Source organism: Rhinatrema bivittatum, chromosome 4 (assembly GCF_901001135.1).
Source record: "Rhinatrema bivittatum chromosome 4, aRhiBiv1.1, whole genome shotgun sequence".
NCBI lineage: Eukaryota > Metazoa > Chordata > Amphibia > Gymnophiona > Rhinatrematidae > Rhinatrema > Rhinatrema bivittatum.
The window spans coordinates 394,043,922-394,066,212 of NC_042618.1; the positions used below are offsets into that span (position 1 = coordinate 394,043,922).

At 39.9% G+C, this 22,291-nt stretch overlaps 1 protein-coding gene across 5 annotated transcripts in view; it reads left to right on the plus strand.

Moving 5' to 3' along the window:
- ATXN7 (ataxin 7) overlaps window positions 1-15,939 on the plus strand; it is a 288,809-nt gene extending 272,870 nt beyond the window's left edge. For all 5 annotated transcript variants that reach the window (XM_029601018.1, XM_029601021.1, XM_029601020.1 and 2 more), the window contains one exon: window positions 11,739-15,939. In XM_029601018.1, the coding sequence (XP_029456878.1) occupies window positions 11,739-11,756 (18 nt within the window). In that variant the 3' untranslated portion in view covers window positions 11,757-15,939. The remainder of the gene's footprint in view (window positions 1-11,738) is intronic.
- The last annotated feature ends 6,352 nt before the right edge of the window (window positions 15,940-22,291 follow it).

Consider the following 22,291-nt stretch of genomic DNA (forward strand, 5'->3'; position numbering starts at 1 on the left):
TTACATTTACCCAGTCAATATTGGGATAATTGAAATCTCCCATTATTATTGCATTGCCAAATTGGTTTGTTTCCCTGATTTCTCTTAGCATTTCATCATCTGTCTGACCATTTTGTCCAGGTGGACGCTAGTATACTCCTATCACTATACTCTTACCCAACACACATGGGATTTCTACCCATATAGATTCTACTGAGCATTTACTCTCTTGTATGATCTTTATCCTGTTGGACTCTATACCCTCCCGGACATAAAGTGCCACACCCCCACCAAGTTGATCCTCCCTATCATTGCGATATAATTTGTACCCTGATATAGCAGTGTCCCATTGGTTATCCTCCTTCCACCAAGTCTCTGTGATGCCAATTATGTCAATCTCATCATTTACTGCTAAACATTCTAATTCTCCCATCTTACTTCTTAGACTTCTGGCATTGGCATACAAACATTTCAAAGTGTGGTTTTTGCTTGTTTTAACAACCTGCTTTTCAGTTGTTTGGGATAATTCGGAAATCATTAGCTTTGGTGATTTTTTACATATAGGCATATGAACTATGTTTGCTTTTAATGGAACCTCTCTGTTGGGATGCCCTAACTCTCCTGTTTCATTAGTATCCTTCAAGGATACATTTCTCCGAACCATGCACTGCTGAGTGACTGTCTGCTTTCCCCCTTGTTCTAGTCTTTTTTTTTTTTTTTTTTTTTTTATTTATTAAATTTTCAAATTATTCAAATTACATTGAACTATATGCAGGAAAAAACATGGTTTGTTATACAAAACTGAAAAGAAAAAATTCCCATCATAATACAAAGAATTATATCAGTATAACATATACCATTCATTATAAGAAAAAATGGAGACCCATTTCAGAACGGAATAATAGGTATGAAAATTATTCAAAAGTAATAGTGCAGACACATCGTGAAAGTGCAGTTATCATTTAGATTAAGCCTACACTTCTAGAACTATATAGAGTGAGAGTCCAGGTATACTCGCAGTTGTTCTATCTCTGTGAAAATGTATTTGTTATCTTGGTAAATCAAGACACAGCGGCAAGGGTACCTAAGATGAAATTTGGCTCCCCTGGTCACAATCTCATTTCTCATTTTCAGGAAATCCTTTCTTTTCTCTTGAGTTTTCTTCGTTATGTCTGGGAAGACTCGTATTTGAAAACCATAGAAAAGTTCTGATTGCTTTTTGAAAGATCTCTTAAGAACTTCATCTCTTTCTGATGTTTGGAGAAAGGAAATAAAAACTGTTGCTCTTTCTTCAATTTTTGCTTCAAAAGACTTCTCCAAAAATTCTGTTAAGTTATCTTCTGGGGTAATATCTCCTATTGATTCATCCTGTTGTTGCTTTTTCTCCTTTTCTTTTTCCTGTCTTCCTGGTAGATAATACAATTTGGAAATAACAGGCACCGTTTTTTCTGAGAAAGCCAGAATATTAATAAAGTAACTCTTTATCAAATCTTTTAATGGCATCCATCTTGTTTTCGGGAAGTTTAACATTCTAAGATTATTTTTTCTTGCCAAATTTTCCAGGAAATCCATCTTTCTTTCAACCATAGATTCTGATTTTATAAGATTAGTCTGTATTTCTTTAATCTGCTTTATTTCTTTTTCATTTTCTACCAGCGATTTTTCAACAGCAAGCATTTTTTATTCCAAAGAATTAGTCTTTCCCATATTTTCTTTGACAGCATTTGTTAAATCAATTATTGCCATATTTATTGTGGTCAGGGCCTTCCAAATTTCTTCAATTGTTATTTTTTCAGGCACTTTTAAGGGGTAATTCAACATTACTTGTATGCCTTTCCCCTCTCCTCCTTTGTCTAGACTCTAGAGGGCCCTTAACGCTCGGCTCTACGAGGCTAGATTCTGCCTCTCCCTCCCTGGAGTCTGAATTAACAGAACTCACCGAAGCAGGTCTGGAATCCATACCTCTTCTCTGGGAGTCTTCTGATCTTACAGTTGGCAGAGTCAACGTCTCGTGTAACTGCTGTTCCACCCCCCCTTCATTCAGGGGTCTACAGGGCATCAAGGGAGTTGTCGGCTCACCGGGGCTAAGAAATATTTCTTCGGCCAGGGTGTATGGCGGCCGCTCTCCGCCATTTTCACCAGCTACCCCGCTCTCCGGCACAGACTGCACTGCTTGAAAAGCTTCCTCGATTCGCGTCTGACGAAAGGTACTCTCTGGCGTCGAAGCAAGAACCTCTCGGATCCTTGCTTTTCGTTTTGTGTGTGGCATCAGTATGTTGGAAAAAGGTTAGAGAAAAAACTTGTAATAACTTTTAGGAAAGACGCGGAGCTCAGTCGCTTCCGTGCTCACGGTGCGGCGGCCATCTTGGAGTCTGCCCCCTTGTTCTAGTCTAAAAGCTGCACTATCTCCTTTTTGAAAGTTAGTGCCAGCAGCTTGGTTCCACTCTGGTTAAGGTGGAGCCCATCCTTTCAGAAAAGTCTCCCCTTTCCCCAAAAGTTTCCTAGTTCCTTACAAAGCTGAATCCCTCTTCCCTGCACCATTGTCTCATCCACGCATTGAAACTCTGGAGCTCTGCCTGCCTCTGGGGACCTGCACGTGGAACAGGAAGCATTTCAGAGAATGCCACCCTGGAGGTTCTGGATTTCAGCTTCCTACCTAAAATCCTAAATTTGGCTTCCAGAACCTCTCTCCCACATTTTCCTATGTCGTTGGTGCCCACATGTACCACGACAGCCGGCTCCTCCCCAACACTGTCTATAATCCTATCTAGGTGACGCGTGAGGTCTGCCACCTTCGCACCAGGCAGGCAAGTTACCAGGCGGTCCTCACGTCCACCAGCCACGCTGCTATCTACATTTCTAATAATCGAATCACCAACTATGATGGCCGGCCTAACCCTTCCCTCCTGGGCAGTAGCCCTGGGAGATGTGTCCTCAGTGCGAGAGGACAATACATCACCTGGAGAGCAGGTCCTTGCTACAGGATCACTTCCTGCTACACCAGGGTGATGTTCTCCTACTGGGAGACCTTTCTGATCCAAGGCAGCACTGGAGCTGCCAAAATGGATTTGGGACTTGGCTACTATGTCCCTGAAGGTCTCGTCAATGTACCTCTTTGTCTCCCTCAGCTCCTCCAAGTCTGCTACTCTAGCCTCCAGAGATCGGACTTGTTCCCTGAGAGCCAGGAGCTCTTTGCACTGAGTGCATACATACAATCTCTCACCGGCGGGTAAAAAATCATACATGTGACACTCAACGCAAAAGACTGGAAAGCCCCCCTCTTGCTGCTGGACTGCTGCCTTCATCTTAGTATTGAGTTCCTAGTTAAGTTTAGGATACTAAGGGAGTTGGAATGAGAGTTCTTTAAATTTACAGGTGAATTTAGGAATTAATCAGCTAGTGTCCTACAGGGGGATGATTAAGCTTTCAATAAGGGCTGGTACAATATTATGTTTTAGATAAGACCCTGATTGATTTTTAATAAGAAAGTGTCTTGTGCCTAAAAATCAGGGGTTGAGTGGGTTGGAAAGACAGACACTAGAATTAACTATCTCTGGCTTGCTTATTACTTCAGACACACACAAACTCTAAAGAATATATCCCTTAATTTCACCTTTCACCAAACTTTTATAAGCCCAAAAATTTCTGAAAACTATACTTACCAATCCTCTTAAACCACGGTTAAATTAATCTTCACTCAGTCAAAGGAAGGATTTGAGACTCGCGCGCTTCCGGTCCTCCTCTACTGCAAACTGTGCGGGGCCTCTGGAAGCTGGGGCGTGGAAGTCAATCCCTGGATCGCTTGCGGTGACCTCTGGACTCCTCTCCCGGGGGATGTTGGGAGCAGTATGCAGATGAGCCTTCCGGTCCTCCTCTACTGCAAACCGTGCAGGGCCTCTGGAAGCTGGGGCGTGGAAGTCAATCCCTGGATCGCTTGCGGTGACCTCTGGACTCCTCTCCCGGGGGATTCTGGGAGCAGTATGTAGATGAGCCTTCCGGTCCTCCTCTACTGTAGCATTATCTGCCTCGCCAGAGAAAGAATTGAGCAGGAGCTCCTCTAAGACTCCCCTGTTGGCTCAGGCCAAAGCCATGAGGCTGAACAATGTAAGCTGCTCTACATCAAAGAAGAAAAGGCAAAACTTGTTGGCGCCATTGGAGCCTGCTTCAAAGAAGCAGAAGCACTCAAAACGCAGTGCATCGATACTGGCACCATCAGCGCTATCAGCATTGGTGCCATCAGTAGAAGATGCATCTAAGCACTCTGGTAAGCTTGTCCAGGATATCTGATGCACATCCCGCTAGTGCACTCAATACACAGTGTACTGAAGCCTTCGACACACGTCACACCGATGCACATGGTGCACTCAGTGCATGATACACTGAAGCCTTAAAGTGTGTGGCCCACGCTTCATTAATGCTCCATGCACCGACCACATGGTGCATCTGACCTGATACTTGATCCCACTATATACAGTACAAGAACACACAGTTTAATCCTAATACAGTCGATGCTTGCATCAACGAAATATCCTCGCATTTTACTGACTTTTTCAATGCAACTTGCTCTAAAGATCTGTCAACACTTTCAAAGACGTGTTCTTCTAAAGCAGAGGTAGCCAACTTCAGTTCTTGAAAGCCTCAAACAATCCTAGTTTTCAGGATGTCCACAATGAATATGGATGAGAGAGATTTTCATGCACTGCCTCCATTGTATGAAAGTATATATCATGCATATTCATTGTGAAACCTAGACTGTTTATAGCTCTCGAAGACCAGAGTTGGACACTCCTGTTCTAAAGTGTCAAGACATTCAACTCCATTGAAGGTGTCGATGCACCAAGCTCAAGACCTAGTTCATCATTCTGCTCTACCAATGTGGCTGTATGCAGCCCATCCTAGATCTACATCAGGAATAAAGTTAACTCTAATCCCTCTATCCAGGTTACTTGTGGAGGTTCTGTATTTGGAATCACCAGATCCAGTGTGTTTCATAATTCCACTTACCTCCTACAAATCTACCTATTCAGATATAGAAACCTGTTCTGATCTCTGAAGAGGATGTTCCACTGCTCATGCCAGGTCAATGAAAATATCAGTCACTTGACCAGATTGCAGGTTTAGTATGGAGTTTCATTACCTCTCTGACCAAGGACATGGAAGGAACTTTCCAGTCTCTACTCTCCATCATTATTGCGGTGATTCCTTAGATCAGAGTCCCAATCTCACCTATCGACCTGAATACATCATTAGAACCCACAATTTGGGGTTCTTCATCATCGCACTCTCTAGCAGCAGAATCCAGGCATTCAGAAATGACTGACCTCAGGGGCAACAAGAAAAACTTCCTGGTTCACTCTCTTCATCACTGAAGTCCTGGATAAGTGAGCTTGTGCCACAAGGTACAGATTAAGACTCTACAGGCATACCTTCTAATCCACTTCCGGATCTGCCTGACCATACCTCGCTCCCGGAAAACCTCAATTATCTAAGTTTGTAGAAAAGATGGGAATGACATTTGATGCCCATGTCCATATAGACAAAGACCCCCTACTCAGAATTGCTTGGTCTTGTTCAAATTTTAGACACCTTGTCAGAACCAGCGGCTCTTCAAGTCCACATCATTCCTAATATATTACAAATGATAATGTGAGAAACACCTATTTCTGGCATCCCTATGACTAGGAAGCTCAACCGGAAATACAGAGTTCAGAAGTTGGAAGTAGTTGAATCTTTTATGAAAAAAACCAAATAAAAAAACCAAGAATTCATTCAAATTCACCTCCATAGAAGGATCATAGACTTACTTGACAACCTTGGTAAGAAAGTCTTTCAAAGCTCCATGCTTACCACTCACATCATTATCCAACATTTATATATGGTACAATACCTTTTTGATTACATCCAGAAATCTATAGTCTGTGGAAGGCAGTACTTATTATCCTCGACCGCTTTTAGATGCAGATGAAGGCATCCGCCACCTTCTTCAATCTGTGTATAAGTCTTTTGACTGTGTTTCACATACCTCCTCAGCCTCAGTTGGGGCTCGATGTATGGTGTGGCTGAGAACAAGCAGAAATATGTGACAATCTCTGAGAAGTTGGCAGACCTCCCTTGCTTAGGAGATAACCTGTTTGGAGAAGAGCTCAGGGAAACAGTCACTCAGATTAAAGATCAGAATGGAGCAGTGCCATCTCTTTTGATAGCTCCCAAGCAGCCCTCTACTTCAAGATTTCCCCTCCTTCTCATATAAGTGACTGTACTCCACAGACAGCCCTACCAGTCTTTTCAGTAGTACCATCAGCCACTTCTTCTGGCCTAACATCAGCAGCCACTTCTAGTCAGACCTTAAGAACATAAGAACATGCCATACTGGGTCAGACAAAGGGTCCATCAAGCCCAGTATCCTGTTTCCAACAGTGGCCAATCCAGGCCATAAGAACCTGGCAAGTACCCAAAAACTAAGTCTGTTCCATGTTACTGTTGCTAGTAATAGCAGTGGCTATTTTCTAAGTCAACTTAATTAGTAGCAGGTAATGGACTTCTCCAAGAACTTATCCAGTACTTTTTAAACACAGCTACACTAACTGCACTAAGCACATCCTCTGGCAACAAATTCCAGAGCTTAATTGTGTGTTGAATAAAAAGAACTTTCTCCGATTAGTTTTAAATGTGCCCCATGCTAACTTCATGGAATGCCCCCTAGTCTTTCTATTATCCAAAAGAGTAAATAACCGATTCACATTTACCCATTCTAGACCTCTCATGATTTTAAATACCTCTATTATATCCCCCCTCAGCCATCTCTTCTCCAAGCTGAAAAGTCCTAATCTCTTTAGTCTTTCCTCATAGGGGAGCTGTTCCATTCCCTTTATCATTTTGGTCGCCCTTCTCTGTACCTTCTCCATCGCAACTATATCTTTTTTGACATGTGGCAACCAGAATTGTGCACAGTATTCAAGGTGCGGTCTCACCATGGAGCGATACAAATGCATTATAACATTTTCCCTTTCTAATAATTCCCAACATTCTGTTTGCTTTTTTGACTGCCGCAGCACACTGAACCGATGATTTCAATGTGTTATCCACTGTGACGCCTAGATCTTTCTTGGGTGGTAGCTCCTAATATGGAACGTAACATTGTGTAACTATAGCATGGGTTATTTTTCCCTATATGCATCACCTTGCACTTATCCACATTAAATTTCATCTGCCATTCCGATGCCCAATTTTCCAATCTCACAAGGTCTTCCTGCAATTTATCACAATCTGCTTGTGATTTAACTACTCTGAACAATTTTGTATCATCTGCAGATTTGATTACCTCACTCGTATTTCTTTCCAGAACATTTATAAATATATTTAAAAGTACGGGTCCCAATACAGATCCCTGAGGTACTCCACTGCTCACTCCTTTCCACTGAGAAAATTGTCCATGTAATCCTACTCTCTGTTTCCTGTCTGTTAGCCAGTTTGTAATCCACAAAAGGACATCGCCACCTATACCATGACTTTTTACTTTTCCTAGAAGCCTCTCATGAGGAACTTTATCAAATGTCTTCTGAAAATCCAAATACACTACATCTACCAATTCACCTTTATCTACATGTTTATTAAATCTTTCAAAATAGTGAAGCAGATTTGTGAGGCAAGACTTGCCTTGGGTAAAGCCATGTTGACTTTGTTCCATTAAACCATGTCTTTCTATATGTTCTGTGATTTTGATATTTAGAACACTACACTATTTTTCCTGGCACTGAAGTCAGGCTAACTGGTCTATAGTTTCCCGGATTGCCCCTGGAGCCCTTTTTAAATATTGGGGTTACATTAGCCACCCTCCAGTCTTCAGGTACAATGGATGATTTTAATGATAGGTTACAAATTTTTACTAATAGGTCTGAAATTTCATTTTTTTAGTTCTTTCAGAACCCTGCGGTGTATACTATCTGGTCTAGGTGATTTACTACTCTTCAGTTTGTCAATCAGGCCTACCACATCTTCTAGGTTCACTGCGATTTGGTTCAGTCCATCTGAATCATTACCCATGAAAACCTTCTCCGGTATAGGTACCTCCCCAACATCCTGTTCAGTAAACACCGAAGTAAAGAAATCGTTTAATCTTTTTGCGATGGCCTTATCTTCTCTAAGTGCTCCTTTAACCCCTCGATCAACTAACGGTCCAACTGACTCCTTCACAGGCTTTCTGCTTCGGATATATTTTAGAAAGTTTTAACTGTGAGTTTTTGTCTCTATGGCCAACTTCTTTTCAAGTTCTCTCTTAGCCCGTCTTATCAATGTCTTACATTTAACTTGACAACGCTTATGCATTATCCTATTTACTGCTGTTGGATCCTTCTTCCAATTTTTGAATGAAGATCTTTTGGCTAAAATAGTTTCTTTCACTTACCCTTTTAACCATGCCTGTAATCGTTTTGCCTTCCTTCCACCTTTCTTAATGTGTGGAATACATCTGGACTGTACTTTAGGATAGTATATTTTAACAATGACCACACCTCTTGCACACTTTTTACCTTTGTAGCTGCTCCTTTGTTTTTTTTCTAACTATTTTTCTCATTTTATCAAAGTTTCCCTTTTAAAGTTTAGCACGAGAGCCGTGTATTTGCTTATTGTCCCCCTTCCAGTCATTAATTCAAATTTGATCATATTATAACCACTAGTGCCAAGCGGCCCCACCACCATTACCTCTCTCATTACGCAACAGTCACACTTTTCAATAAGATTTAATGGCGGCAACAAAAGTTCAGAACATAACATGAGTTTCTGACTTACAAGCCACAGAAAACAAAACACGATAGTCCAGTAATCTGGATTCTCTTACTGTATAGGAAAGATCTAGCACAGCCTTATGTGTCCAGCGTGAGCCAGTTCACACCTTGTCCACTCCAAATGATGTGCCAGCAGGGAACTTGCTGCTGGCTATCACTTAAAAGCAGCTGCAGGGTGGGTCTACCTGCTAACCAATGACAATCTGCTTTGTCATAACTCCATCCACGAATACCTAAAGCCCAACAATACTAGCTGCTTTCTTAGTTCCCATTAATCGGTAGCTCTCTGTTAAAGTTTCAGACCCATACCTCCAGGGCCAAGGGTTCAAGATTCCCCTTGGACTCTAAAGAGATTGTGAACATACTAGTCTCATCTAGAAAGCCTTCAACTAGAAGAAATTATGCCTTTAAATGGAATAGATATTCCAAATGGTGCCAACAGAACTCTTTGGACTATTTTTTTGAGAACCCAAGCATCTGCTACAATACTTGTTCCATCTTTCTGACTCAAGGTCTCGCCACTTCTTCAGTATGAGTACACCTCGGTGCTATAGCATCTTACCATACTCAAGTGGATAGCAAATTGATCTCTACTCATCCGCTGATATCACGTTTCATGAAAGGTCTATGGCAAGTCAAGCTTCCAGTACAAACACCATCTGTTCTGTGGGACCTGAACTTGGTCCTTTCCCTGCTAGTGAATCCTCCCTTTGAGCCATTGGAGTCAGCTTCTCTAAAGTACTTAACATGAAAGATGATATTTCTTATCACAGTGACTTCAGCTAGAAGATTCAGTAATCTCCAAGCTCTCATCTACTATCCTCTGTACTTGTAATTCTTCCACAGCAGGGTGGTTCTCCATACTCACCTGAAGTTTCTGCTTAAGGTTGTCTCTGCTTGCCATATCAATCAATCCATCATATTGCTGCTTTCTTTCTAATATGCCATAGGCTGAAGGCAAAAAAGCCCTCCATGCTCTGGATTGCAAGAGGACCTTAGCATGTTTCAAGAAACAAACTTGGCCACATCGTAAAACTTCCCAACTATTTGTTTCATACGAGGCTAGGAGTAGCTGTCACCAAGTGTACTTTCTCTAACTGGATTTCTGAGTACATTCACCATTGCTACACTTAGCAGGACTGCAAGTCACACAGATTCTGTGAAAGCTCATCAGTGAGAGTCATAGCTGCTTCTGTTGCTCATGTTCGAGAAGTACCCATCAAGGATATCTGCAAAGTTGCAACTTGGTCTTCAGTTCACATGTTTACATCCCACTATTGTCTTGATAACCTTTCAAAGACTGAGAGTTTTGTGAAATCGGACAGTTTTGTGAAATCTGTTCTCATTATAGTCTACTCTCCACGTTGGGAGCTGGGTTGCTTACTAAGTAAAGCTCTGCTGCAACCCTCTGCTTGGGTCTTCCCACAGCTAATTCAGCCTGCTTGTTGATGGAAAAAGCAAGTTTGCTAACCATAAATGGTATTTTACATAGATAGCAGGATGAATTAGCCATGGAATATCTGCCCGCCTTCTTGGAGAGTCTACTATATAGCTAGAATTAGCTTTGATATAGACTGAGGAAATGAGGCATCTTTCTGCACACGCTCAGTAGAACTAAAAGCTCTACTGGCTAAGAGAGATGAGTCCATTCAGTGCCATTGGGTAAAATCACCCACATATAATGGCTAATTCATCCTGCTATCTGTGGAAAACATTGTTTATGGTAAACAAACTTGCTTTACTTCAGATGAGAAGAAACAAACCTGTAAGCTGAGGAAGTTTAAATCAGTGTTCTGCTCAGGCACTGTGACTGGTTCAGACTGTAAATGGTCTCCTTGTGACCACAGTCTGGGCTTTAAAGCACGCTGAGGCTATTTCAGGTTTTGCTCCAGTGACTGTTAGCTTGAGGGTAAGTGATCTGGGGGTGGATTTAAGACAATTATATTCTACCTTAAATTTGGAACAGAAATGGCTAATGGAAAGCATAAAATTAAGTGCCATATAATAATGCAAGAATGTGGTCTCTGGGTTGTAAAGAAAATTTTCTGTTTATGATTTAGTACGTCTCAGTATAATATATTATAATGCAGTCAATGAATTTTAGTTCTTGGCTAGAGACAAAATACATGTTTACAGTTTGCTTCTGATTAATTGCTAGCATTTTCTTTATGGTGGGTATGGAGGTTATTTGTGTTACATTGTTTGGCCACATACCCAGACCTCAGGCTTATAAACCAGTAGTTTGTATGCCATTGTCTTAAGAGCTTATACGTCTATTAAAGTGTCACTGTCAAGGTTAATAAAATGTGAATTCGAAAATAGCTTTAATGTTGTTACCCCAGTCATATGTGGCACTTATTCAGTTATATTCTTTTTTTTTTTTTAATTTTTCAGCTATTTGGGGGTTTTTATTCATGTTTTAAATGAAAATGTAGACAACTTCAGGGCTACCAGTGGCTGACATTTGGTTCATAATTGCAATGCAGGACCAAAAAAATGCTGATAGCACCAGATTCAGCAGAAATCATAAGAAAAATGAAATGACTCAGCAGTATATCTCTGCTACTGTACAATGTCTATAAATAAGTCTCAGGAATTTTCTAATTCACAGTTTACTAACCCTGAGACATGCCATTTTTTTTAGTTTGCTACTTTTTTTTTACTTTGACTTTTACTTAATCTTTTTATGCTTTCTTATTTTTTCAAATACCTTTAAAATAAGAAATTAGCTCATTGGAATTTGTTAAATTAATTTAGAGTGAAATGTGGATATGAAAAGCACACTATTCATATACTTTTGGAGTTATATTCATGCCATCACTGATGATCCTATCTAAATATAAAGCAGCAAGGGCCAGATCTAGTAAAGAATTTTTCCTATTTGGTGCCAGTGGGAGAGAGTGATACTTTACTATGTCTAGCTCGGAGGGTGAATTCAGAATTTCTTGCTTATTTCATTTACTTTTGTTTTTAAAGCCAAAGGCACGACCCTGACAGCTGGTATTACCACGGTGAGGAAAGAAACTGGACAGCTTTCACTACAATCAGAACCTCCATCCGGCACTCTGGACTCCAAGATGCCTTTGAGTTATCTCAGCTTCCCATGGTTCTCAGGTGTGAAGATGTGCTGGACTGTCAGCTAACCTAGGAATTCCCTGAAGCCATGTCTGTAGACACTGGATAATGTTCAGCCACATAAGCCGCTTTGCTGTTATCAGTGTTATTGGTAGGACTGAACGGTTTGCTACAAATCCGTGAGGTTGTTTTTTTTTTTTTTTGTTTTTCTTTTGATTTTTAATTTGTGGGCGTACAAACTCCTGCCACTATTTGGTATCGATGGACTGGGCAAAAAGGGTCTCTGGAGAAAAGCATCACTGTAGACTTCCTATACATAGTGTCTTTTCTAGGCTGTTAACTGGCAGGTAGGCACAGCACAACACAAGAATTCTAACAAAGAGAATATGGCTTTAGAGTTTCTGTAGCAATATTTCAGTAACAATTACTGAAATAGCACAATTAAAAATAAAAAAGAAATCTGTATATTGCCCAGCCTTTTGCAAGTAATTTGGGATAAGAAACTCAGGAGTTTCAAATATTTGTTTTACTAGTTCATCTGCTGTACTCCTGAAAGCACAGCACAAGAAGGTTTGTGTAGATCAGTCATAACTCCCAACTGTAAATTAAAATGTTTAATTAGGTTTCATAAAGGAAAACAAAACACAAATAAAGCTTAATTAGATAGACAGTTATCTATGAAACTATTCCTAAAGTTTGTGGCATTTTCTGTATTCTTTACAGTGTTGAAACGTTAACCAAACGTTAGATTGTTTGAAACTCTTCTCCCCTCAGCCATTGAAATGTTGAGATAACCTGTATCTAGCTGTTAGTATGCAGCATATTTTTCTCTTGAAGACTATGTTAGATGTTTGTTTGAAACCACTGATATTATATAAGGAAGTTGCTTTTCTATTTTGAGAAGGACAGGGAAGGTCCTGTGAGAACAGGCATATGGATTCTATGCAGGGTGCCTAGAGCATTTATATTGTGCTTCATCTCATTGTGGTGACATATCGCTATTAATGCATCAAAATAAAGGGCTTGCTGATATGTTTCCAAGTTATACGCCAGAATCCTAGTTAGTGTAGTTTTTTATGCATAACTTTTAGAATTCTACGGACCTGATTAAAATGGTTTGTGCAGTTGCATATTGGGGCTTTATTCACTAAAAAAGCTTGAATTGTCCAGTCAGGATTGGCACAGTTAAGAATTTTCGGGGAAATATGACTGTGAAGAAAGTCTGAATTCGGTCTTTCAACCCTTATTCAGCAGGGTAAGTACTGGGCAGTGCAAGTGCCTTACATGTATAGAAGTCCCTAATCTATAAATCCAATTAATGATTGTTTTATATTTGTATATGCAACAATCTGTGCAACTGCTTACTGCTATAAAGAGCCCTCTAGAGTTATTGCCATGTTTATAAAATGGGAAAACAACCTTGGGCCTTTAGATAAAATAAAAATGAATTAACTCCAGCAGAAAAAACATTTAAGAAAACATGTCTGCAGATTTATCAGTGAAACATAAAACGGTGAAAAACTCCAAACACACTTTTTGGACAAAAAAGCCATGAGAAATAGCCTAAAAATGATGATTCTAGAAGAAAAAAACTGACTGTTTCATTGGTTTATCTAAACCAAAGTATTTTTATTATTTCTGAGAAAACAGAGCAAAACAAATATTAAAACTAAATATTTCAGTCACAAGTGCAATTTGGTTCTGATGAATTTACACCTATTCATAAGACTTTTTGCAGTACTAACCTTTTATAAAGCTATAGGTTTGTGAGTGTATCCTGCAAAGAGTTTATGAATCTGAACTTAAACAAAGATTCATGACTGTAGTGGCATGGCCTGGGCCAAATGCCACCATAAAATATTTTTCTTAAAAAATAAATAAAAATATCTTAATCTTGGGGTTTTATTACAGTTGTCTGTAAGCCATTTAGAAAATGGAAAGCGCATCATTTGACCTCTGCATAAGGTGTAAAGTGGTTTGGTAACTTGGCAACAGTACATTTTGTTACACTGTAGATCATCTTCACCAAAATTTATTTTGACCAGGATAAACCCTGCCCTAACATCTCAGGTGCTACTTACGGTAGCATTATGCACTCAGAATACTTTGTAAACACAAAATTGCCCCAGGCATAATTTTCCAAGGCTTTTTTTTTTTTCTTTTTTTAATATGTTCACAGTTTGCTATCTGACCTGACCAAATGGCCAGTTGTCAGGCAGCTTTACGTGTATTTGATGTACTCATGTGAGGGATCAGAATCAGTACTTAAACAGAATGGCCTATAGAGACAAGTGTTTTCTTTTGATGCCTTGGTGGGGTAAAGGTCGTGTGCTTTGTCTCGAGCCTTCATCTCTTCCCATCAAGATATTAACCATCAAGAAATACCATTAATGCTGAATTATATCTTGTAAATTGTCATTAATTTGGGGTTAAAAAGCATCGAACTCTGTCAAGGCAGTGCTTATGTTGACTGAACTTTGTAGGGGTGGCTTTGACAAACCATTTTCAAAGCTTAGTGCCGTAAATGGTGTAGGAAGTTTAAAAATGTAGCACAAGTACTTTTCAACTTTGCTTACTTTGCAGCATTGAATTTGCAGTGATTATTTATAGATCAATTTTGGTGAGAAGTGAAAAATGATGCATTTTTTTCTACAGCTCTGCCCTACAGTTTTTGTTTCAAACTCCTGCGGTTTTCTTAACTTGAAAAATTGCTGCATGATGAACAAAGACTTTACAAAAACATACTTTTTATATCTTTATTTTGGAATTTCTTGTTCTATTAATTATAAAATCTTGAAGTATCCCTATTTCAAAAAACATATTTTGTTAAAAATTTATTGTACATATTTGAATATGTATTTTTGCACAGGTTCAGGTTTTTTTTTTTTCTTATATTCACCTTTGGTACAATTGAGATCATCTAGTATTTATTTATTAATTAAAAAAAAAAGTTTAAAAAAAGTAAATACCTTTATAATTTGAAGTGGTTCACTGCCAAGCCAATAGTTGTACAATATATGACTTACCTAATTTTGCAGTTTATGGGATGCCCCCATTTGGTGAAAGTGGCATTCCTTTTGATGTCTTGGGAGCGGCTTAATATATGAACATCTGAATGGTCTATCGCATTGCTTATATCAGTTGCTAGATTCCCAGAAGACTATATTTAGTTACGACACACTGCTTTTCTTTAGCGAGTATTTGTATGTGTATGCAAATACATGTAATATAGTTTAATTGTTTGATGGAAAAACTGAAAGTGCCTGATTTAATAGTTTCAAGGTTGGACTGTTTAGACAGCTTTTCCTTAAAGACTTGAATTCTCAGTTATATTTTCGGACCTTGCTTTTTCCACCTGATTATGGTTTATGGAATTTTAATTATGGAGGTATCATGTAATTACTGATATTGGTAATTCTTATGACCATGTTTTTTAAATCATGTGAAGGAATCCCAGTCACACATCTAATGATAATGTTGAGGGTGGGAAACATTTTTTCTCACATTTTAGTTTATCTGTTATCAAGTATTGGACTGGGAAAATAAGTTTAACAAGTTATTCCAAAAAATATAAAACAAATACTTTTTGCACCATTAGAGAATTTGACTGAATTCCAAATGCAACTTCTAATGTAGTTGTCTTCCTGTAAGAGTTCTCTTGCCAAGGAATTTTTCTTTTTATCGCACTCATTCTGTCCTACTTAAAGGGGTGGAGGACAGGAGGACCTTGAACCGCTACTTAAAGATGTCACTGTTTAGCAGAAACAATTTTTACATGCTGTTGTGCAAATCATCTTACTTCTTCAAGGTAATTTATGTGAGCACTACATCTTGTCAATGTGAATGTAGGCCTAAAAGCATCTTGCTCTGTTTTGAGCCTGGTTTTAAAAGCAATCTCCTGTGTAAAATGTGTGAATAGTTTGATAATTTGTATACATAATCAAGAGCATCTGATCAGCTGGACTTTGTGTTGGCTGCTGTATAGTTCATGAACAAATGTCATGGGATAAAAAATTACTTTGGTTATTTAAAAGAAATAAATATATAGTCTATTTGTTTTGTAACAAGTTTCTGTAAATAAAATAATTTATACTATTTATAAGAAAAAGTTGTGCTTTGCTTTCTGAAAAACATTGAATAGATGATACGTATGGGAGAATATAGGACCATTCAACTCTTTGAAGAGTGAAGCTGCTGGTATTTAAAAGTTTCTTCTTCCGGTATTTTTCTGGTGGTTTGTTTTTTTAAGTCATGCTGGAATTAAAGGGCTGCTCTGAAAGCATCTTTGCAAAACACTTTGGCCTGTATTCTCTTCTATTCTCATCCTGGACATCTCCAGAGCAGTACCATTAATGCTGCACTCCCCAGTCACTTACAAAGTTAACAAATGTACAACACCAAACAGGTGAAGATTGACCTGGGACCAAAACTAATATGGTATTTTCAGAGTTGATTAAACTGACAGGTTTATGCAGCTGTTTGTGGCTTTGTGCAGGAGCCTAAGTTGATCTGAAAAGGAATCTTTACTTTGAAGGGGAAAAATGCAGAAGTGCATCACATACAGTAAAATTCTTCATTTCAGCCCTCTTGCAAAAATAGTGTTTTTATAAGGGAGTTTAGCCTCTTGTCCCCATTATAGCAATTACTGTATATAATTCAGACCTTTATATTATAGTAGTATAACCACTCAATTTACTTTTTTATCCACAAGAATTGGAAAATGGACAGTGAAAGTACTTTCTATAGCTAATACAACAGAGAACAAATGATTAGTTAGAATACAAAGTATGACTTTTTATATTTCTCAGTGCTGTGATATTTATAATTGTATAAAGCTGATCATGTAAATACACAGACAAGCAGAGATCAAATATAAATTCATACAATGACTTTTACCCTAAAGCTAAACATATACTGCAATATGAGAAAGAGTTGTTAGTTGTGAGAATGAACACTGCACAACCAGCATTAACAGACTGAAGTTTGAAAGGAAGCAGAAGGTAAATATCTATTCCTTGTCATCCTGCTAGATCAGACCAAACACATGGGTTTATGCCATTCTGTCGCCAGATTGAGATAGAGGACCACAACTTTTCAGTGACATCATCACAGCTATAAGCTTTAAAGCAGCACAGACACTTGCCAATATTTTCTGTCTCCAGTAGGCCTTTCCTGATAGAACTAGTTTAATGGTTCGTTTGGTCCCAGGGCAACAGTGTTCAGATTGATTTGCTTGGTCCTTCTGCTCCTATTTATTTATTTATTTATAGCACTTATTTGCCCCTGTAGCACAGTTCTAAGCGGCTTACATTAAAATACATAAGATAAAATGACATAAAAACACAAAGACAATTACAATCAGACTAAAATCACTGCAAACAGCAGAATAAAGCTCAAACTGCATCTGCAAAAGCCAAATGAAATAAATGTGTTTTTTAAAAGCTTCCTAAATGTTTTGGCATATGTGGTTAGCTGGATCAATTCAGGCAACACATTTCAAATTGTAGTGCCTACTACGGAGAAAGCTGTCTCTCTAGTTTCGAAAGGATGTGCATGATGAATGGATGGAAACTCTTTGTGAAGGCAGGTGGGATTATAGATCTTCTTCAACATTGAATTAAGCCTTGATAATGTATCAGAGCGAAGAAGCCTGTGAACAAGAAAACAGCTTTAAACTGGATTCAACAGAAAACAGGTAACAAGTGAAAATCTTTTAATATTGATGTAATACAATGTCTTCCTAGGGCAACAATTCTTGTGATTGTTCCTCTGGTAGAGCAGGCCTCTAGTCCTAACTTCCAGGGGCTCCCTGTGCAGTCCCTAGTTGAGCAGGTTTTAATAGGTGGCTCCCAGGATCCAACTGGATTTGGTTGAGCTGTGGTTTTTATTTATTTATTTATTTTTTTTGGGGGGGGGCAGGAGTATAAGAAGGTTCCCCCAAGTAAATGTCTCCACTCTGGGGTCTCTTGCCTCCTGAGCCCTCCCCAGCTTCTCTCTGCCCTAGTTGTTCTGGTCAGTTGGCAAAGTTTCAAAAAAATGAGAAGTAGAAGATAGGTTTGCTGGCGGCTGAGGCCATGCAGCAGGCAGGCAGGTATCACAGAGGGGGATAGTGTAGATATCAGCCAGTAGGGCAAGTTTCGTCTCATGTTTGGATGGCAGTGGGTGACTTCAGCTGACCTTTAGGGCAACCAGGTACCTATTGTACAGAGAACAGGAGGGAAGGGTGTGATCCTGCAGCCTATAGAACAGATACTAAAAGGGGTTGAATTAGCACAAGTCTAAAATAGGTGAGCAGTAATGCCATTCATCAAGGCTTCAGTTTTGGCTAATTCAACACTTTTTCATGTCTGTTATCCATGGTTTAATTTCTGAAAGAACAATTTAGAATGGTATTCTGCCCCCCCTTTTTCCAAGTCCTAAGAAAGTAGAACAGAGCTGATGGTGTAAATCAGTTCTGGTGGATGAAGAACATCCAGGGGTTAAGCACTGGTGTGGGGGCTGAGGATGGAGGATCACTGGGGTAAGAAGGAAGAAGAGTGTGTTCAAATATGGGTTTGGAATAGTGTGTGTGTGTTTGGGAGGCAGTTTTCACAACCAGTTCTTGCCCCACCCCATCACATGTCTCACCTGGCCCAGACCCCCTCCTTCCCCAAGCTCCACAGTTCCACTTCCTTTTTCTCTACAAATTAATCCGTGAGTTCAGATGCTTTTGGTAACACCGCATATGATAGCAGATAAGACCCAATGGTCTATCCAATCTGCCCAGCAAGTTGTTAGGGTAATAACTGCTGCTGCATACAGGTTACCCCCTGTACCTTCTGTTAAGGGTAGTAGTAACTGCCAGTCCATGCAGGTTACCCCAATTAACACAAGTTGCTCTGTTCCTTCATTTCCATCCTTTAGCTGTTAGGGATCCTCTGTTTATTCCATACCCTTTTCAATTCCATGACCGTTCTCGTCTTCACTACCTCTTCCGGGAGGGCATTCCATACATCCACCACTCCTTCCATGAAGAATTAAAGATGGGAGCACATGAACGCGGTGATTTTATAACGTGTGAGTATTTGCACACATGGTATGAAATCAACTATACACACGTACATGAAAACACAATTTTACATTGATGCACACATCGGCATGCAAATACCTCGGTGTCGTAAGTAGGGTGGATTTTAGTAGATACGTACACAGACGCAATTACCTGTTTCCCCAGTTTGTTCCCAGTTCACCCCAGTAAAGGAGATGACTTCCTAAACCCCTTAGCTAACTTTCCTCTCTTTTATCTTATTAGCCCCGACCTGTCAAACCCTGCTGACTGGCCTAATTCTTTTTGTTTCATGACTTACATGCTGTCCATAGCAGAAGTTACACGAATAGGGACCCCACCACACGCCGGTGTGCATATATTCTTCACGCTGTTTTCGTTCATATTTCCTGGAATGCCCAGATCAAACCCTTTTATGAAAAAAACAATTACGTACCAGGAGATACACATGTACTCGAGCACCTCTTAAAATCCATGCTGCATGCACTTCGCGTGTATCTCCTGGCTTTGGTGCACAAAAGTTCACCCGATAGTTCCTAATGATGTTCCTGAGTCTACCTCCTTGGAATTTCAGATGATGACCCTTGGTTATATAGCTTCTTTTGCATTGAAAAAGGTTTGATTTTTGTGCATCATTTATACATTTAAGGTTTTTAAAAGTCTGTATCATATATCCCTAGTCTCTCCTCTCCTCCAGTCTCATTTCATACGTCTTTTGATGAAAACCCCACATCATTTTGGTTGCCTCTCTCTGAATTGCTTCCATCCTGCCTCTATCCTTTTTAAAATACAGTCTTCAGAACTGAACACAGAACTGCAGGCGAGGCCTTACCAAAGACCAGTACAGGAGCATTATCTCTCTCTTCCTGCTGGTTATGCTTCACTCTCTGCACACCAACATCCCTCTGGCCTTAATAGCCATCACCTTATCACATTGCGTCAATACCTTCAGATAGTTAGACACTATCACCCCGAGGTCACTCTTCCAGTCCGTGCACATTAGACTTTTGTATCCCTCCTCTCATCATGTACAGCTCCTTTGACTTATTTCACCCCAAATGCATGACTCTGCACTTTTTGGTACTGAATCCTAGTTGCTAAACCTTCGACCACTCTCAAGTTTCCTTAGATCAATTTTCATTCACATAAACACCAGAGCATTTATATGAACAGGTAGGGGGAGCATTTCGAGCCCAATGGTGGCCCAAGAGGCAGATGTACTGTTCTAGTGAGTGGAGCAGAACCAGTTACAACTCTGGGTAGCTCACATTGTGCGAGTAGGAAATATTCAGACTGACTTCTTCAGCAGGACTACAATGGATCCCGGAGAGTGGGAGCTCAGTCCAGAAGCCTTTTAAAAGTTAGTAGACCAATGGGGTTTCCTTCACAGGCATCTAAGGGCAACGTACAGGGGTCAGATTTCAGGGTTCTTGGTGGCTTCCTACCCCAATGTTTCACTTCCTTCTTGGAGATGGTATTTTTTTATTATTTAAAATACTGTTGCCAGCTTATAGCGAATCAATTGTGCTAAGTGGATGACAGTAAAACATTAACATTTATATAAACAAATAAAAAGACCACAACAATAAGACCTAAGCTTATTGTCTAAACCTGCATGTGCACTCATTGTGAAAGCTGTCATCAGGGTTAGTGTAAGGGTATTAAGTGCCCTAGGTGAACCTTACAGCCTGGCGCCCCCCATCTCTCCATATAAGATGTAAAATTATGCATTTATAACAGCTTTTACATGAAAAATGACATTCTGAAGTTAAAAATGTAATATACACAGTGTTGTGATAGTTACATGACTGCTGTTGTGCCAACCAGAAAACTCTGCAACTTGGAATTCATATGGCATTAAACCTATTGAACATGTTGGGTGTGAGCTTGGTCCTCCCATAAACACAGCACTAACTGCCAATACTCAAACAGTAACAACCCGACCTCTAAAAAGTAAGCCCACAAATATAACACCAGACTCTAAAACATCAATACACCTCAGAGGCGTAGCAAGGGTTTCCGCGCCCAGGAGCCAATGCAGTTCTATTGTTTCCCCTGTACCCCCTCTTTCTCCCCCACCATCACCCGCCAGTGCATCACCACATGGCACCACTGTGTGGGGTCTCTTTTCACTGGGTAAGGGCAGGAACCCAGCCAGCATGTAACCACAGGGTGCCGCTGGGCAGGGGCGGTGGTAACGTTTTTGGAGCCCTGTGCGAACAATTATGTTGCTGGCCCTTCCTCGCTTTTTTTTGTTTTTTTTTAACATTTTATTTGTATTCTTTTTCTAATAAGGGTCAGTGCAAGGGTATTATCTTAAGTGAATCTTACAGTTTTGTGCCCAGCCTTCCCCCCCAGCATGGCCCTCTCCACACACAATTTCAAATTATGCATTTAGAATAAATGATTTTACATGAAAAAGGACACTCAAATTACAATTGTTTGAAATAAAAATATCACAACGGCATGTATAATGTATGTACATGCGGTGCTGTGATGTCAACCAGAAACCCCTACATAAAAGTTAAAAAGACACTATATGCAACACATATAGTATTAGGACTATTGTAATGCATGTTGGGTGTGGGCTTGGCCCTCAGAAAGCCACAAATAAGCAAATTAAAGTACAATTACAATATAATAAAGCTCGCATTCCAAAACAGCACTAACTGCCAGCACCCAAACAGTTACAACCCTATGAAAAAGGTGACCCTGTAAACATTACACCAGGCCCTAAAACACCAATATACCTCCTATAAGGAAAACAGAACAACCAAACTTCTACAGATCCCTACATTGAAATGACAGATTAGCAGAATATTTAACCTCAATCACACATGCAGAACACAGACAGACCCTCACCAAACATAGAATAAAGGATCAAAATATAAATGGAAAGTGCAATTATAAACTGAACTTGAAACCACATCAAGTCAGAGTCCATATGAAGAGCACTAATGGAAAAACAAAAGCATCTCTCCCCAAGTTCTCACTCCCACATGCTCACCCCCACATGCTTCCACTCCCCAACGTGCTTTCACACACACATGCTGTCCTCATGTGGTCTCACACACATACACATGCTCACATGCATACGCTCTTTTTGTTCTCTCCCTCCATGGTGCAGGCAGTAGCAGCAACTTTCTTCTTGGATTCCCATGGCATCAGGAGGTTTCGTCTCTCTTCCTTGTTGAACAGATGCTGCTCCTGTCCTTGACCACACAGGCTGACTGCTGATACTCCTCTCTTCAGCTGCACGACCCAGCCTGATGTTGCCTCACTTCAGCCAAGGCCCAGCCAGATGCTGCCTCTCTTCAATCTTGCCGCCCAGCCAATGCTGCTCCTCTTCGGCCAGGAGGGCATTCTGATTATGCTTACAGAAGCCAAGGGGGCCCTGCTGACACTGCAA